A 15,009-nucleotide genomic window follows, 5' to 3' on the forward strand; every position below is an offset into this window, starting at 1 on the left:
GGCCTGGGGCTGCATCCCTGCACGGGCGAGCCAGATCTCAGGCCCACTAGGACCTGGCAGGGATGCCTTGATGTCCCTCAGAGCTGCTGTGTATCCCTGCACCAGCCCTGTTCACCCAGACCGAAGCGTCCTGTGACCAAAGCGTCTGATTTCTAACTTTTCATCTCTTATGTAGTGTGAAGGGTCTAAGCCCCCGACCCATGCCATTCCTGGAATTATTTCTGGGAACTCACTTGGTGCCCCCAATTTTCAACAGCATAAAAGCGATGTTGGTCGTTTTGTTTTTTTTTTTTTTTAAGACTCGATCTCACTGTTGTCCACCATGCTGGAGTGCAATGACGCGATCTCAGCTCAGTGCAACCTCTGCCTCCCAGGTGCAGGCGATTGTCCCGTCTCAGCCTCCCAAGTAGCTGGGATTACAGGCGCCTGCCACCACACCCAGCTAATTTTTGTATTTTTAGGACAGAGTGGGTTTCTCTATATTTCCCCAGCTGGTCTCAAACTCCTGACCTCAGATGATCCACCCGTCTCGGCCTCCCAAAGTGCTGGGATTACAGGCATGAGCCACTGCACCCAGCCATGTCAATTTTATTCAGTGTTTCTGCACCCCCAGGGTTTCAGAGTTCATCTAGGTCTGGAGTTTGAGGGGCAGGCCTTGTCCCACATGAGCGTCCCCTGAGGTCACCCGTCCTAATGCCGTGTCTCTTCTCTTACAGTACCAGCTGACAGCACAAGCCTCCTGGTGTCCGAGGGCATCGCCACGCCAGGTTCTAGCCCCTCCCCTGATGGCCCTGTAGGAATCCCAGCGCCCCCTGAACCTGCCCTTCACCCTGACTGTGTGTCTCTGGAGGATCCGGGCATGGGCTCGCAGGTGCAGCCAGGTCCTGGGCATGTGTCCCGATCTACCAGCGACCCCACCTCGTGCACGTCTGGCACAGCAGGTATGGCTGGCCAGGCTCACCCATGTCCTAAGAGTGTGGCCGGTTTTCCCTGGATGCTGCAGGTCTCGATGACCCCTGAGAGTGGAGTCCCGGTCCTGGGAGTCCTGTCTGGGGCCACACTGGGCCAGACCTGGCCAGCTGCAGGGCGGTTCCTGTCTGACCTGCCACTGGGTGGGTGTCAGCTCAGCAGGTTTCTCCTGCTTGCTTGCCATCTAAAATACACGTCTTAAGTCACAGGCAGGTCATTATAATTTTATCGGTAATTCCTCTTTCCCTTTCACGCGTTCACTGAATTTCCTGCTGGTTAAGGCAATGTCTCTTCACCCAAGCCCTCGTGTAGCCAGGATTCTAGCCGAGGGGGCGGAGGGCGGGTCCCTGCCAGGTCCAGCGGCCTTTCCCCCAGGCCTCACTCCTGGAGGCTGCAGCCCTGGAGGTTGACACCAGCTCAGCTTTGCTGAGAAGGGGAGGGGGATTCGGAGAGCAGGGCGTGCCCAGAGCGCCAGCCCCAGGACCGCAGAAACCCCAGCGGGAGGCTTGTCCCGAGAGCAGGCATTTCTTTGCTTTGGCGCTGACCTGTTTAAGGCTGCCTTTTCTTTTGTTTCCAGTGAGTTTCAAATGGCATCTTTCCCCTTGATTTTCAGTTTCCATGTCTCGCTCTGCTACGGCTGCCTGTCGGACCCAGCTTTCACCAGCGGGAGACGCAGATACCTCGAAAGTTGACCAACGGCCAGCACCAGAGGCCTTCCCAGTGGCCTCCAAAGAGCGGCCACGCTCTTTAGTGGACAGCAAGGCCTATACGGACGCCAGGGTTTTGGTGACTAAGTTTCTGGAACACTCGCACCGTGCCCTTCCCACTGAGGCACAGCACGTGGGGGGTGCCGCGCACGTGGCCGTCACCTCCGAGGAGCCCCCCGAGGAGGCGGCTGTCTTCAGTGCCAGCGTTCTGGACCAGGTATGAAGGAGCCACAAGTCTGGCCGTGGACAGCAACGGGCCTGGCACCACAGATGTTCTTGCCAGAAGCCGCCTTGCGTGACAGAGGCTTCAGGCCCAGCTTGGCTGAGGACAAATCGGGGGGCGGGGGGACACCCAGGATCATCTGGGGGCAGCGAGGGCAGGAAACCAAGCAGTCGTCTCCTTGGGGATTGCGCTTCCTACCTAGCCTGGTAATTCAGAAAGATGACTCGTGTCCGCAGTGAACTCTCTCTGGCGTGGAGGAGCTTGAACTGAGCATTGTTGCACAAATGTGAATACAGCAACAGGGGACACTCATGTCACCTAAAGACTAAGTATCTCCAAAATCAGGGCCATCCAAAGCAGGAGTCTCCCACCCCCAATTTAACTTAGTGTTCAGTGGACAGAGAGTGGCATCGAGTCACGAGACATTTTCTCATGTGGTTCGATGGCTCTAGAATCAAACGTTCATCGTGCTCTGGCCTGTTTCCTATGAAAGGAAATAGGGAGTTTTAGCACAGATGGCAGCCTGGGCCCAGCTTTCTGCCCCCAGGGCTGCGGTACAAACAAATGCCCAGTGAGGGCCTCTGTCACAGCCCGGCCACCCCAGGGGACAGGCCAGCATTGCAGGGGTTGGAGGTAGCCACCGTCTCCCGGTCTCCTGGACATCGAGCTCAGCCTCCCTCTGTGGGCCTCCCTCTGTGGGGTGCCTCCCCCACCTCCTCCTGGGCCCCTTTTCTCCAGGCTCCTGCCCTGTCCCTGGAGCAGACCCTTGTTTGATCCGTAACAGTAAGTGCTGATTCCCAGCCCCCTTGGGGGTCTCCCTTGTATCTGAGCTCAGCTGATTGAGCTCGGTGGGTCCAGGTCTGGGGGAGAGAGGCCAGTTTCTCTGGGAAGTAGTCCCTCTTGATAAAGCAGGTCCCCGTGACCCAGAGCCACCCCCCCCTCCTCCGGGCAGCAGAGATTGTAAGCCACTGACACACACACACTAAAAGGAAAGCAGACCCCCACCGTGCTGCTTATGCAGAAGCAGGCACGCCCAGTTTGAGGGTGGCTTGAGCACCTTTGACTTTCTCGGCCCCCAGCCCCATTTTCTGGTGGTGTCAGTGGCAGCTGTTCCCAACAGTGGCCCTGGAACAGCGCCGTCCACGAGAACTTTCTGCAGTGATGGAAATGCCCGTTCAGGACCACTAGCAACAGCCTCTGAGCTGCGATGGGTGGGCTTTCCGGCGAACAAAGAAGCCTTGAGCCCGAGGTCTCCCCAGAGAGCCCGTGGGCCTGGCATGGGGAGGCAGGGGGCACCAGAGGGTGCCCACAACTGCTGGGGGCCAGGGCTCATGCTGCGTTTTCCCACTGAGGTCAGTGGCGCTGGGGAGCGTCTGTGTCGCTGGAGGCTAGGCAGGCGGTGAGGCTCCGGCCCGGCTGGGGCTGAGATGTAGGACTCCGCCAGCTCTGGTCGCTTGAGAAGGCTTCAGTTGCTCTAGAGCAGGTGTCCCCAAACTTTCTACACAGGGGGCCAGTTCACTGTCCCTCAGACCGTTGGAGGGCCGCCACATACTGTGCTCCTCTCACTGACCACCAGTGAAAGAGGTGCCCCTTCCTGAAGTGCGGCGGGGGGCCGGATGAATGGCCTCAGGGGGCCGCAGTTTGGGGACGCCTGCTCCAGAGGGCTGAACACCCAAACCAGGCCTTTCCATGACAACCTGCACTTTTCCAGGAGAGATGTACTAGAGATGAATTTCTGAGCACTTTATTCAGACTGTAAGTCAGGAAACCTCTGATTTTCCTCAAGTGGGGGCTTCTGGATTCACGCAAGGCAAGTCCCTTTCAGGTGCAATTAATTGATGGAGTTTCAAAATGGCTGCCCCGGAGCAGCTTCAGCCGCGCCCGACGCCCTGGCCTCCGCGTCTCCACCGTCTCTGAGGTAGGCTGGGGCTGCGCCGCGTGGGTGTCACCTGCTTGGGGGGGTCCACACAGCATTGTCCTTGGGCTGAGCCCTTGGGTGGGCCAGGGCCGCAGTCCTCAGGCCTGGCTGCAGTTCCAGCGAGGCCAGTGCCCCCACCCAGTGGACTCGGCTTCTGGCGTGTTGCCATCATGGGGCCGGGGCGGGGGCCCCCTGGGCCACCCAGCCTGGTGCTCGGGGTCCTTCCCTTCTCTGCAGCAGGGCCCGGACCCACCAGCCCGTGGGGCTTCTGCCCCAGTGGTGCCTCCCTGCGGTCCCCACACCGGCACCCCCCTCACCCAACTCTGGGTGTTTTGTGAATACGGAAACTGTACCCAACTTGATGCCACTGGGCTGGAACCTTCTGCCTCCTGGAAACGAGGCAGTCAGGGATGGGGTGGGGTGCCCCCCTCAGCCCAGCTGCTCAGGGCCGCTCATGGACTCTAGGAGGGTCCAGGTTCTGGGCATCCCAGGAAGGTCCCAGAAGAGAGAGGTGCTGGTAGAGTAGGGAATGTGCTGGCAACCTGACCCAGCAGCCGTGGTGCCCGTGAGCCTGGCTCCCTGGCATCTGGGTAGCGGCAGCTCCAGCAGCAAGAGCCCAAGCCCCAGGCTGCGTGTCGGCTCCCAGAAAAAGGGAAGGCTGAATTCCTCGCCTCCCTGCGCGTCCTTCCCCAATTCCAATCAGGCTGTCTGGGATCTTAAAAAGGCCAACTGTGGCTGCTTTGGGGGTGACACCGTCCTTTTCCAGTTCAGCTGGGCCCTGGGTGTCCCCTGCCCTCCCGAGACCCAAAGGGGACTAGGACCTGCTGTGACACCACCACTGACCCCAGCCTGGGGGCCATGGGGATGCTCAGGGCAGAGAACCTGGACCCCAACTCTTAGAGATGCAGGGTTGGAGAGCGGGAGCATCATTTGCAAGGACCTCAGGCCTCCCTTGGGTGGAGCAGAGGATCCACATTAAATGCTTCTAACACCCCAGGCCGCAGAAAGCTCGTTCCACATGGACGCTTCTCCCCAACCGTGCTGACTCTCAGAGGCTGCTAAGGCAGAATTTATGGGGAATAGTTTTCAAGCCACCAGAGACCTGTTTGTACAAGTGGAAGGGTTGTATTTATTTAATGTACCTCAAGGTGTTTTAATAATAATCAGTGTTTTAATAAAAAGTATTTCTGGCCTCTGTGTCTCTGAGGTCTAACTGGGACAGAGGCAGGCCGAGAGCCCATTGTACCGCTGGCCAGGGGCAGGGTCCTGAGCGGGCCTTTCAGCAGCCAGCCAGGGAGCCTGAGACACCCACGCCACTCACGGTGCTTCCAGAAGCCTCGAGAGGCTCAGCTTTGGGGCAGAGTGGGGAACGGGGGGCCTGGACACAGGCAGGCCCGCCCACACTGGCCATGGCAGTCCCTCCATGGATGCAGCCTCCAAGGGCTGCTGGGAGGAATGCAGGCCGGGAGCTCAGTTTTCCATGTAGGTTTTTCAAAGCTGTGTAGGATTTGGTGGGAGTCCCCCCGCGTGTCCTCAGCTGGCCAGGGCTTTCTGGCCCTGTCGTTAAGAAGGTTCCCCTTGGCCTGGGCCTCCTGAGTGGAGGCCCATTCCCTCCAGCTCTGACTCAGGTGCCATTTCTTTTCATTCCCCAAGGATGTGGCCATCTCTGGCATTTCTTGCTTGCTGGCCACGTCAAGAAAATGTATTTGCTTTTCATTCTTCAGCATATTCAGAGCAAGCGTTATGGAACAGCTTTCTTTGCCTCTACAATGTATACTTTCTGGGAAGAGGGAGGCATGGAGCGGGGGTGCGCCTTGAAAGGCTGTCTCTTAAAGGTCCCTGAGGGCTCAGGTCAGCTGAGGCAAGCCCTGGGCCCACATCCTGCAGGCGGCCAGGTGATGAAAGTAAGTCTTCTCCTTACTCTGCAGTTCCCCAAGAATCCCGGGCCCTGAAGGTGGTCAGTGCTCATAGCGTGGTGCGCACGCTCCTGTGGGGAGCCAGAGAAGAGGGCTCCTCCCCATCCAAGGCCCTCAGCCTAACCCAGCTGGACCCCAGGCCCCTGCCGGTGACCAAAACCCATGCTTGCTACCTGGCACACCAGCTGATGCCAGAAGAGTGGCCATGAAGGAAGGTAAGTGCTGGCAGAGCTGCCAGAATCGTCGCTAAACAGGCTGCAAAGGCCTCACAGGTGCAGAGCGGGTGCTGGACATGCGGTCCGGCTTTCTGTTAGACACACAACCTCTCCAGGGGTCGTCCGAGTCGTCATCTGAAGCAGCCCAGGGCTCTCTGGCTCCCTCATTCTGTTTGTTAGTGTTCTGCTGCCTGGTTTCCCCCAGGGGCAAGTGGGTTGAGAACCTGGTGCTGACCCGGTGACCTGGCACCATTGCTGGCACCTCCCGTTGCCCAGCTGACACCTGGTACCGAGTGCCCACCCTCCAACCTGATTAGTGACAGCTCCCGAGGCTCAGGGTCTAGGAGGGGCACAGAGCAGCTTCGGCCGCCACCACACAGCAGAGTTGCGCAGCCGCTTCCGGGCTGTGAGTGAGAAGGCAGGCGGGCACCGGCCGCTCGGGGAACAGACCAGTCACATACACGGCTTTTCATCACGACTTCAGGTTTATTAGTGATATGCACGAAGTCTTCCTACGGGCAGCTGCATGCAACACACGGCACTCCTCGAATACAGTCATCCTAAAGCTTTAGTTACTGCGTGGTAAGGCTTTTTAAGTCACAGTGTATTCTTCAAGGCCTGGGCCAAAGAGACTTCGGGACAAGATGACATCAGAGTACATAGATCGCTAATGAACTGAGCTGGACTCGATCTGACTTGATCTACACACACGCCACTACAGCTCAGGGCCGCCGCCCTGGCCGAGGGGGGGGTCTGTGCTCACGGCTGCCTTAGGCATGGCCGAGGTCGCGTTTTCCGGCACGGGTTTCGTTTCTTCGGGGGAGCATGTGCGTGGATGAGCGTGTGTAGATCGATTTGAAAGAGGGGGCAGACGCCTGGCCCTCGTCTCTGTGGGAGCCCTGCCCGAGAGAGACGACGGGAGAGGCAGGTGTGGTCACAGGTCACGTCAGAAAACCCTAGCGTCTGAAAACAGCTTGCCAAAATAAAAGTCCAAACAGTAATGGTATCTATATAAATACGGAGTTTTCATGTTGTGGCCATCATCCTTTATTTACAATCAATCAATCACATGTCCCCACACTTTCATGACAAGTCACGTCCTGGGAGCCGGGCTGCCTGTGTGCCTGCAGTCAGTGACAGGCAGCTGTTTGGGACCACTGTGGGGGCCCACAGGACCCCAGATGTCCCTACCGAGGGGGCCAGAGCAACGGCTGCCCTGCCCCAGGAGCTGCGTCCCTTGGAGGCGCCAGTTGGCTCTGCACAGCTTCAGGGAGGAAACACACAGTCCACACCACGCACAGCGACCGAGACACACCCTGGCCGGTGGCAGGGAGAAGACAGTCCAGAACGTGGCAAAATACTTGAACGCTTTACAAACATTTGTTCTGTGACTCTCCTTTGATAAAGACATGCCCCTTTTTGGCAAAGTGGAAAAAAAAAACAAAAAACCAGGTGGGTATCGAGGGCACGCCCTTTGGGGAGCCAGTGTCCGTGGCTGGGCTGTGGCGTCGGGGTCAAGTCTGCGGCCTGGCTCCCAGCTCCTCTGGGCCCGGGGCGGGGGCCTGCCAGGTGTCCAGGCTGGGGGGAGCCTAGATGTACAGTGGGGTCTCCTGGCCTGTGAGGAGCCTGAACATGGCGGCGGGCATGGTCTTCATGTGGATCTGCCGACAGAGACAGGGGCTGAGCCGCTGCCCTCTCCCCCACCCCTCCCTCAGTCGGGTGAAAGCAAATGACAGATGCACACCCCACCGAGTACCACTTCGAATGCCCATCTCCTAGAGTGGAGGAGGAAGGCCAGCCTGCCCAGGCCCTGGAGGACGTAAAACGCCTTCCAGCTGTGGCAGAGCGACACGGCCGTCCCCCACCCCTGGCTTCAGAGGGCATCCTTGGTTGAGTGCTAGTTTTGCTTCCAGTCCAGCTGACACCCGGGGGTTGAGAAATGGGACTTCGCGAGGGAACCACAGTTTGCCCATCTGCTGGAGGTGCCCAGGCCTCAGCAGAAACTTTGAGGGGCACACTCTGCTTCAGTGAGGAGGCAGCCAATGAGGCAAGACACACACCCCTTCTTACAAAACTAACACCAGCCATGCGAGTGTGCTGGCTGGGAGGAGGCTTGCTGGGGCGCAGGGCACCTCAAGGCCCCAGCCTTTGGGGCTTGGTGAGCAAATGACCCTTCAGGGCCTGGCCTCATGCCCTGGCTCCAAAGGGGCTGGGTATACAAGCAAGGCCTCAGACCACCCCAAGGAGACCAACCATGGGGGTGGCATGCCTCATAATCCTTTGGAGGCACTGGGAAGAAGCTGACCCTAAATGTCTGCTTCCAGAACAGGAGAGGAGCTCTGCTGCCCCCTTCCCCCGCCCCCCCCGCCCACCCCGGGCACCATGCTCTCCCCTGTCCAGCCTGGGGCCGCCTGGGGTGGGGACCCTTGTTCTGTAGGGTCAGCTGCCTCAGGCAGTGCTGGCCTCCCCACAGGCTGTGGCCACCCCGCATCTGCCCTCCTCAGGCAAGCAGGGCTCAGACCCCGAGCTGAGCAGCCTGGCCTGCAGCCCTGATTTCCAAGTGCTGCCCTCGCTTCGGATCTGTGTGGCGGGGGTGGGTTTCCACTTCTCACGCTCCCAGCCATCTACATGGCCCATCTACGTGGCCGTGGAGGTTTCTGCTCCTCCTCCCACCCGGCTTCCTCCGTCCGGCATTCCCTGGCATTCCTCAACCGGAACCCACCCCAAGGCCCCTCACAGCTGCCAAGCCTGTTACCAGTGACTCGTGTTCCTCATGGGCTCAGGGCTGCTGGAAACAGGCACCATAACCTCACAGGGCTGAAAGGGTTGCGGCGCCCTGGCCACCTCCTGCCTCTTCCCACATCAATTCGTGAGGCTCCCCGTGCTCCCGCCCGCTCCTCCATGAGTGGATTTCCTCATGGGTATGGGGCTGGTGGCCATGGCGGGACGACCCTTCACAGCATCTACTTGGGAACACTGATTTTTGCTTTCTCTGAAGACATCAAAGGGAGGCTGACGCCGTGGCCCGGCCCCTCCTCCTCCTGAGCCAGCCCCCTGCCCGGGACAACAGACCTCCCAGCTCCTGGCCGAGCCCTTGCAGGTCACAAAATGGGAGTGTCCCTCTGTGACTCTGGGAGACCTCATCTGAGGGACAGAAACCGGAGGCCCCTTTGCCCACGCACCCACCCACAGGCTGCAAGGATGGTCTCCATGCCCTTGGCCCCACAGGGCCACCAGGGGGAGCCCACAGACCACGCGGCCTGATTCAGCTGTCCCCAGACCCCCCCTCCAAACTCCCCGCCCAGCCCTCAGGGGCCCCTCTGCAGATGGGACTCCTCAGTTCCGTCTCAGCCTCCCTTCCGTGTGGCTGCCACGCTTCCCAGACAGCCTGCAGCCCCTTCGTGCTCAACACCCCTTCACACACCCCTACACACTCTCACATTCACACCCCATGCCTCACAAACACAGCCACACACCCCTGCACACACACCCCTACACACACACACCCCATGTCTCACACCCATAGCCACACCGCCCCGCGCGCACTCATACGACACCCCCATGCTCACCCACACACCCCATGCCTCAATCCCACAGCCGCATCCCCTGACACACCAGCAATGCCCCCATGCTCATCCACACACACCCCTACACATTCACACCCCATGCCCCAGTCACAGCCACACATCCTCATGTGACACCCCCATGCTTACCCATAGCCACACACACACACAATGTGACACCCCATCCTCACACCCACTTACACTCCTACACATCCCATGTTCTCTCACACACATACATCTACACACTCATGCCCCCAAAACACACTCCTCCACACCTACTCGGGTACATTCACACAGCCACACATCCACACTCACCCACTCATGAACCCTGACACACTCATTTCCCACCCATGCTCTCACGCACATCCACATGCACCCACACCCGCTCACACCACACACACGCACACCCGCAGCACACTGGCCAGGCTCCTCCGTTACATGCCACCCCCCCCAGCACTGTCCCCACCATGATCCTGCCGCTCTGTGAGCTCTGAAGGAAAACCCTGCGCCTCCCCCGCACCATTCTCACTGCTGTGGAAGCGATGCCAGAAAGAATTGGACGGGGCGGGGGCGGGGGCGGGGGCGGGGGGACGGCGCGGGGTTCAGCCAGTGAAGCGGGACAGGGCGAGCAGCCTGGCTGTGGGAAGGAATGGCCAGCAGGGGCACAGGGCAAGCCTGCCAGAGTAGCCAGAGCTGTGTGCCCTGCAGAGCGTCTGAACTGGGCGTACAGGTCCAGTCCCAAAAGCAGTGTCCAGGGAGCTCCCCCAGGGGCCTGTGCACTCCCGGTCACTCAGCTGGAGTCAGACCAGGATGGCTCCGCTCACCTGCCGCTCCACTCACCCCTGTCACAGCAGCCCTGGGTGGGAGCCACAGCCTGGCAGGCCTTCAGACGCCCTGTGTCCTCGAGCGGGAGAGGCTCACGGAGGGCAGGCTGGAGCACGTGGGAACCGGCACGCAGAGGCGCCCAACGTCCCTCCTTACCTCTCCGACCGAGTTGGAGAGAGCCTGGACTATCTTCTCGTGGGCTGTGGCCACCACGCTCTGCCCGTTGATCTCGATGATGCGGTGGCCGACGCGAACGCCCCCTCGCTCGGCAATGCCCCCTCTCATGAGGCTGCAGATCTAAGCAGACGTGGCCAGGTCAGCGCATGTTCCCTCCACACCTGACAGGCGCTCCCCCATGTCCCCAAAGACGGGACGTGCGGAGGGGAAAGCCCCACATGCGGTTCGTGCACTGCCCTCTGTCCTGGCTTCACACGTGCCCACGGCACTCTCCTGCTCTCTGGGAAGGTGGGTACAGAGCCCTGCACCTGGGCGTGGCCAGGCTTCTCCAGGTGACATCCCCTCCTTTCCCATCGGCTTTATTTAGCCCCCACAAAACACGGTCCAGAGTCCTCCTCTTCCTCGTCTCTTCTCCCTCTCTCCCCACCAGTGCTCCACAGGGCTGTGTGACCTGGGGCAAGTCACTAAACCTCTCTGTGCCCCAGCTTCTCCACTTCCTATGCTCCTCATAGGATTGTATTTCCGGGGAGACCAGCAGACTCAGGGGGCCTCAAACTCATCTGGGGCAGGATTGAATTTACAGGCCCCCAAGAGTGGGCAGCCCCCAGACCACTCCATGGTGGGGAGAGCCAGCCCCTCCTTCAGGACTCACAGCAACGGGGCCATCAGTGAGCAGCATCGGCCACCAACCCAGGACCACCTGCCTCCTAGGCTGGGCAAGGGGGTGCAGGAACGGACAGGCAGCTCCCCAGTGCCACTCAGGAGGCAAAGGTGGTATGGTCACCAGGCTTGGCTGGGCAGGGACAGCCCTGGGGATACCACACAGCACCCCAGACTCTGCACTGCTGGGCTCCTCACGAGGGCCCACTGTCAGCCCCCAGCTTCCTCCACTGTCCATGGTGCTGAGGTGGGAGGCACACAGGCAGGGCCTGGTGATGCCCGGGGGTTGCGGAGCCCAGGAGGCTTTTCCCAGCCCTCCTCCCCGGGGCCCAGCCATGCCTGGCCACAAAGTGCTCACAGCAGCCGCAGCCAGGGCCCCGGCTGATTTGTTGCAGAGCCCCCAAATTAGCTGGGGCAACTGCTTGTGTCCAGGTCACAGGTGTGCAGAGCAGCCAGGCAGAGCCAGAGCGGGCCAGACCACCAGCTGGCCAGCGCCTGTGGCAGGTGCACCATCCTGGACAGAAGTCCCAAGGGGGCTGCAAACAGCTTGTCCCGGCACCTGTGCCAGGTCCAGGGGCCACAGGGCTTCCTCCTTGGCAGGGAATAGGACCAGTGGGCCCACCTTGGATAGCTTGCGTTACTTTATGGATTTTCTCAGCTGATCTTCACAAGCACCTTTTGAGAGGAATCCAGTGAGCACAAGTGACTTGCCAAGGATCACACAGCAGGGAAGGCACGGCTGACACTGGCCAATGCCCCATCCCTCTTGGTCCTGGGCACTGGGTAGCTCTCCCTTCCCAGACTCCCCATGGGTCCGTGGCTGAGCTATCTGGCCAGTGGGCTGTGGGCAGAAATGACAAGGGTCACTTCTGCCCTGGCCCTGAAAAGCTTCACGAGGTCTTCTGAGCTGCCTCTCTTCCTGCAGTGCCAGCCAGACACAGAGCACCTAGTGGAGGTTGCCAAAGGAGCAAGCTATGCCAGCCACTGTACCTCTCTGTGCCCCAGCCCTCCCCCACCCCCACCCCCCGCCACCACCACTGCAAATGAGACTGCAGCATCAAAGAACAATATGCTTTCAGGATATAGAGATTTGCGGGATTTTTTTATAGCAGCAAATCTGCTCTAACGCAGCAGGGTCAGAAATGGAGCCTGAGCCCAGCCCTGTGTGGGTGCGCCCTCCACGCTGCTTCACCAGAAAACAATGGAGGAGAACTGGTGGTTGTCTGTCTGCAATGTTCTCCCACTGTCTCCTCCATGGCTGTTGGGGGGCACACACCCCTTCCTGTCACCTCCACGCCACTGCCCCTAGCCCGCAGTCTCTCTCCTCCTGGGCTCCTTCATACTCAGGGCTGGTTAAACAATTTGGGTATTGCCAGCCCTTTTCTTTTTCACTCCACTGAGTGGCCACATCTCTGCCCTCTGGGTCCTTTGCAGGAGGAAAAACAAAGAGGATTCAGGGCAACCAAACGCAGGTCAAAGGCGGTGCCAACCCTGGGCTACAGAACTCTGGCCCGGGGAACTGGCACAGGTTTCTGGGTGAAACTACACTCACTCCAACCCAGCATCACCTCCTCCAGGCAGCACTCCTGCCTCCCCAGTGCCTGGCACAAAGCCTGGTCAGGTACTTCACAAATGTCTGCTGAACGGCTGAGTGAATAAGTGAATGAATGAGTACATGAATGAACGAACGCATGAACATCTGTTTGTTGAGCACAGTGAGTGATGCCACGACTGGCTGTGTCTAAGCTACAGTGGCTGGCAAAGCCTGCTGCCCTCCCTCCAAAGGCACCTGGGAAAGGCTGGAGGACCCAATCCACGGCCATGCCCTGGTCTTCCCCTTCTGCCCAGGACCTCCCAGAGAGCCGTGGAAAGCGCGTGCCCCAGTGGCCTGGCTGCGGGCAGCTGTGCCCATGGCCCACATCCTGCCCGGCTGCCAGGCATAGCCTGCCCCATCAGACAGGAGCTGCTCCCCCTCCCTGGCCCCTGTAGCGGTGGCGGCGGCCCAGGGCAGAAGCAGGGACTCACAATTCCGTTCTGCACGCTGAAGCCCAGCTGGTACTTGAGGTCTGGCCGCTTGATGAGGACCGTGGTGACCGGGGGACAGCTGACGATGTTGAGCTTCACCTGCGTCTGGTTCTTCAGGCCCTGCAGAGCACGGGGACAGGAGTCACAGGCTGGGCCTTAGACGTCAAGCTCGACCCAAGAGGAGTGAGGCTGGCAGAGTGGAGGCCAGGGGTAGTGAGAACGCACATGGATGAGGCACGCGGTCCGCGCTCAGCCTCAGTGGCCCCTCTCTACGGGGGGGAGAGCCCTGCCCTGGCCCTTAGGAGGGCTGCCAGTTTTCCAGGATGGCATTGCACTCTCTGTCCCACCATGCTCAGGGTGCCTCTGCCCTGAGGAAGATGAGCCGCTGCGGGAGCAATGCCAGGCTCTGAGTGCCACTGGGCACACCTAACACACCTGGCACCAGGTCCCCCTCAGGGCGCTGAGGGTGGCCATGATCATCCACATCAGGAGATCGTCCTAGGTTAGGATATGGGACACCTTCCTCAAAGCCCAGAGCCCTCCAAAGATGGACCTGCAGGGCAGGGGGTGACCACAGAGAATCTCTGTGAGTGAGGACGCAACTGTCAGTGGCTGCCCCAGGCCGCTGTGGTCTGGAGGGGGTGAGAAGGCACGGGGAGGAGCCCAAGCCTCCACCTGGGAGCTGTAGCCCTCAGCAGGGGGTGCTCGGCGCTGAGCCCTCTGATGCTGCTGGCAGAGGCCTCTCCCGTGCCTCTCTATGTGGCTGCCCCTCGGGCAGAAGCTCTGCCAGGCCAGCTCCGAGAGCCGGTCCATGGGATGTTCTGGCCTGGGGAATGCCCTTCCATCTCTCAGGCTGAACAAAGAGGAGGTAGGCGCTTCCTCCAGCACCAAGACCACAGCAGCGTAGGGAGGAACATGCCTCCCTACCTCGAGGCTGGGTGTCAGGCCGTGGTGGCTCACAGGAGCTGCCAGCAGCAGGCAGAGCCCACTCCTCTGCAGGCAGCCAGTGTGAAGGCCCCACTCCATCTGCCAGTGACCCTTCTGCCTGACCCCTCACAGCGACAGGCGGTCAGCACCTCCCAAAGCTGCAAGCTCGTCAGTCTGACGATCAGGGTGGCCTTCTTTCTTAAGGAAACCTGTGTCCCAGCACTCAACCCATGCAGGGAACCCCAGCCCAAGGGCACTGAGGGCGTTTCCCAGAAGAGGGACTTTCAGTGATAATCTAGGAAGTCCCAGGCAAAACAGGATAAGCTGGTCACCCCATACTCACTGGTCCTTGTGTCCTTGCCCAGGGCCATATGGCTCAGCACGGGGCTCAGACAAGCACCCCCTTGCCACCCTGGGGCAGCCCGGGTCCACCTCTGATTCAGACGTGGAAAATGGTCTTAAGTTCCAATTTTGATGCCATCATCGACCAGTCACCGGGTGGGTCTCCCTGGGCCTCAGTTTCCCCGTAAGTGAAGAGGGGGGTTGCAGATCAAGTGAGGTGGGGCTGAGGCAACCCCTGGGCAGAGGGTCCCAGGGCGCCCACCTTGATGATTCCTTGGCAGGTGGCGAGAGGCAGCCCCACCAGGCTGGTGCCGTTGATGGACATGATCTGGTCCCCGATGCTCAGCTTCCCCGAGCGGGCGGCTGGGCCACCATTCATCATGTTGGCCAGGATCACCGTGGGCAGGATGGAGCCCCAGCCCGACTCCACCACCACCACGCCCAGGATCTCGCCCTTGTGCTTCTCCAGCTGCAGCTGCAAAGGGATCGGCAGTGTGAGGGGCTGGCAGCGGGGGCCGGGGCCTCTGCCAAGGACCCACGGG

General features: G+C 60.2%; 2 protein-coding genes across 18 annotated transcripts in view; one reads left to right on the forward strand and one right to left on the reverse strand.

The window, feature by feature from the left end:
- ENTREP2 (endosomal transmembrane epsin interactor 2) overlaps positions 1–6,339 on the forward strand; it is a 408,260-nt gene extending 401,921 nt beyond the window's left edge. For 3 of the 4 annotated variants that reach the window (XM_074400122.1, XM_039479991.2, XM_074400123.1), the window contains 2 exons: positions 717–941; positions 1,583–5,009. In XM_074400122.1, the coding sequence (XP_074256223.1) occupies positions 717–941; positions 1,583–1,899 (542 nt within the window). In that variant the 3' untranslated portion in view covers positions 1,900–5,009. Of the gene's footprint in view, positions 1–716; positions 942–1,582; positions 5,010–5,745 lie in introns of those variants that run through there. The other variant, XR_012517863.1, reaches the window with a different exon arrangement.
- Positions 6,340–6,414: 75 nt separating this feature from the next.
- APBA2 (amyloid beta precursor protein binding family A member 2) overlaps positions 6,415–15,009 on the reverse strand; it is a 220,688-nt gene continuing 212,093 nt past the window's right edge. For all 14 annotated transcript variants that reach the window (XM_039479984.2, XM_074400121.1, XM_039479986.2 and 11 more), the window contains 4 exons: positions 14,730–14,942; positions 13,199–13,318; positions 10,493–10,633; positions 6,415–7,609 (listed from right to left, as the gene is read on the reverse strand). In XM_039479984.2, coding sequence (XP_039335918.2) covers positions 7,538–7,609; positions 10,493–10,633; positions 13,199–13,318; positions 14,730–14,942 — 546 coding nt within the window. In that variant the 3' untranslated portion in view covers positions 6,415–7,537. The remainder of the gene's footprint in view (positions 7,610–10,492; positions 10,634–13,198; positions 13,319–14,729; positions 14,943–15,009) is intronic.

The sequence above is a fragment of the Saimiri boliviensis genome, chromosome 5 (genome assembly GCF_048565385.1).
Source record: "Saimiri boliviensis isolate mSaiBol1 chromosome 5, mSaiBol1.pri, whole genome shotgun sequence".
NCBI lineage: Eukaryota > Metazoa > Chordata > Mammalia > Primates > Cebidae > Saimiri > Saimiri boliviensis.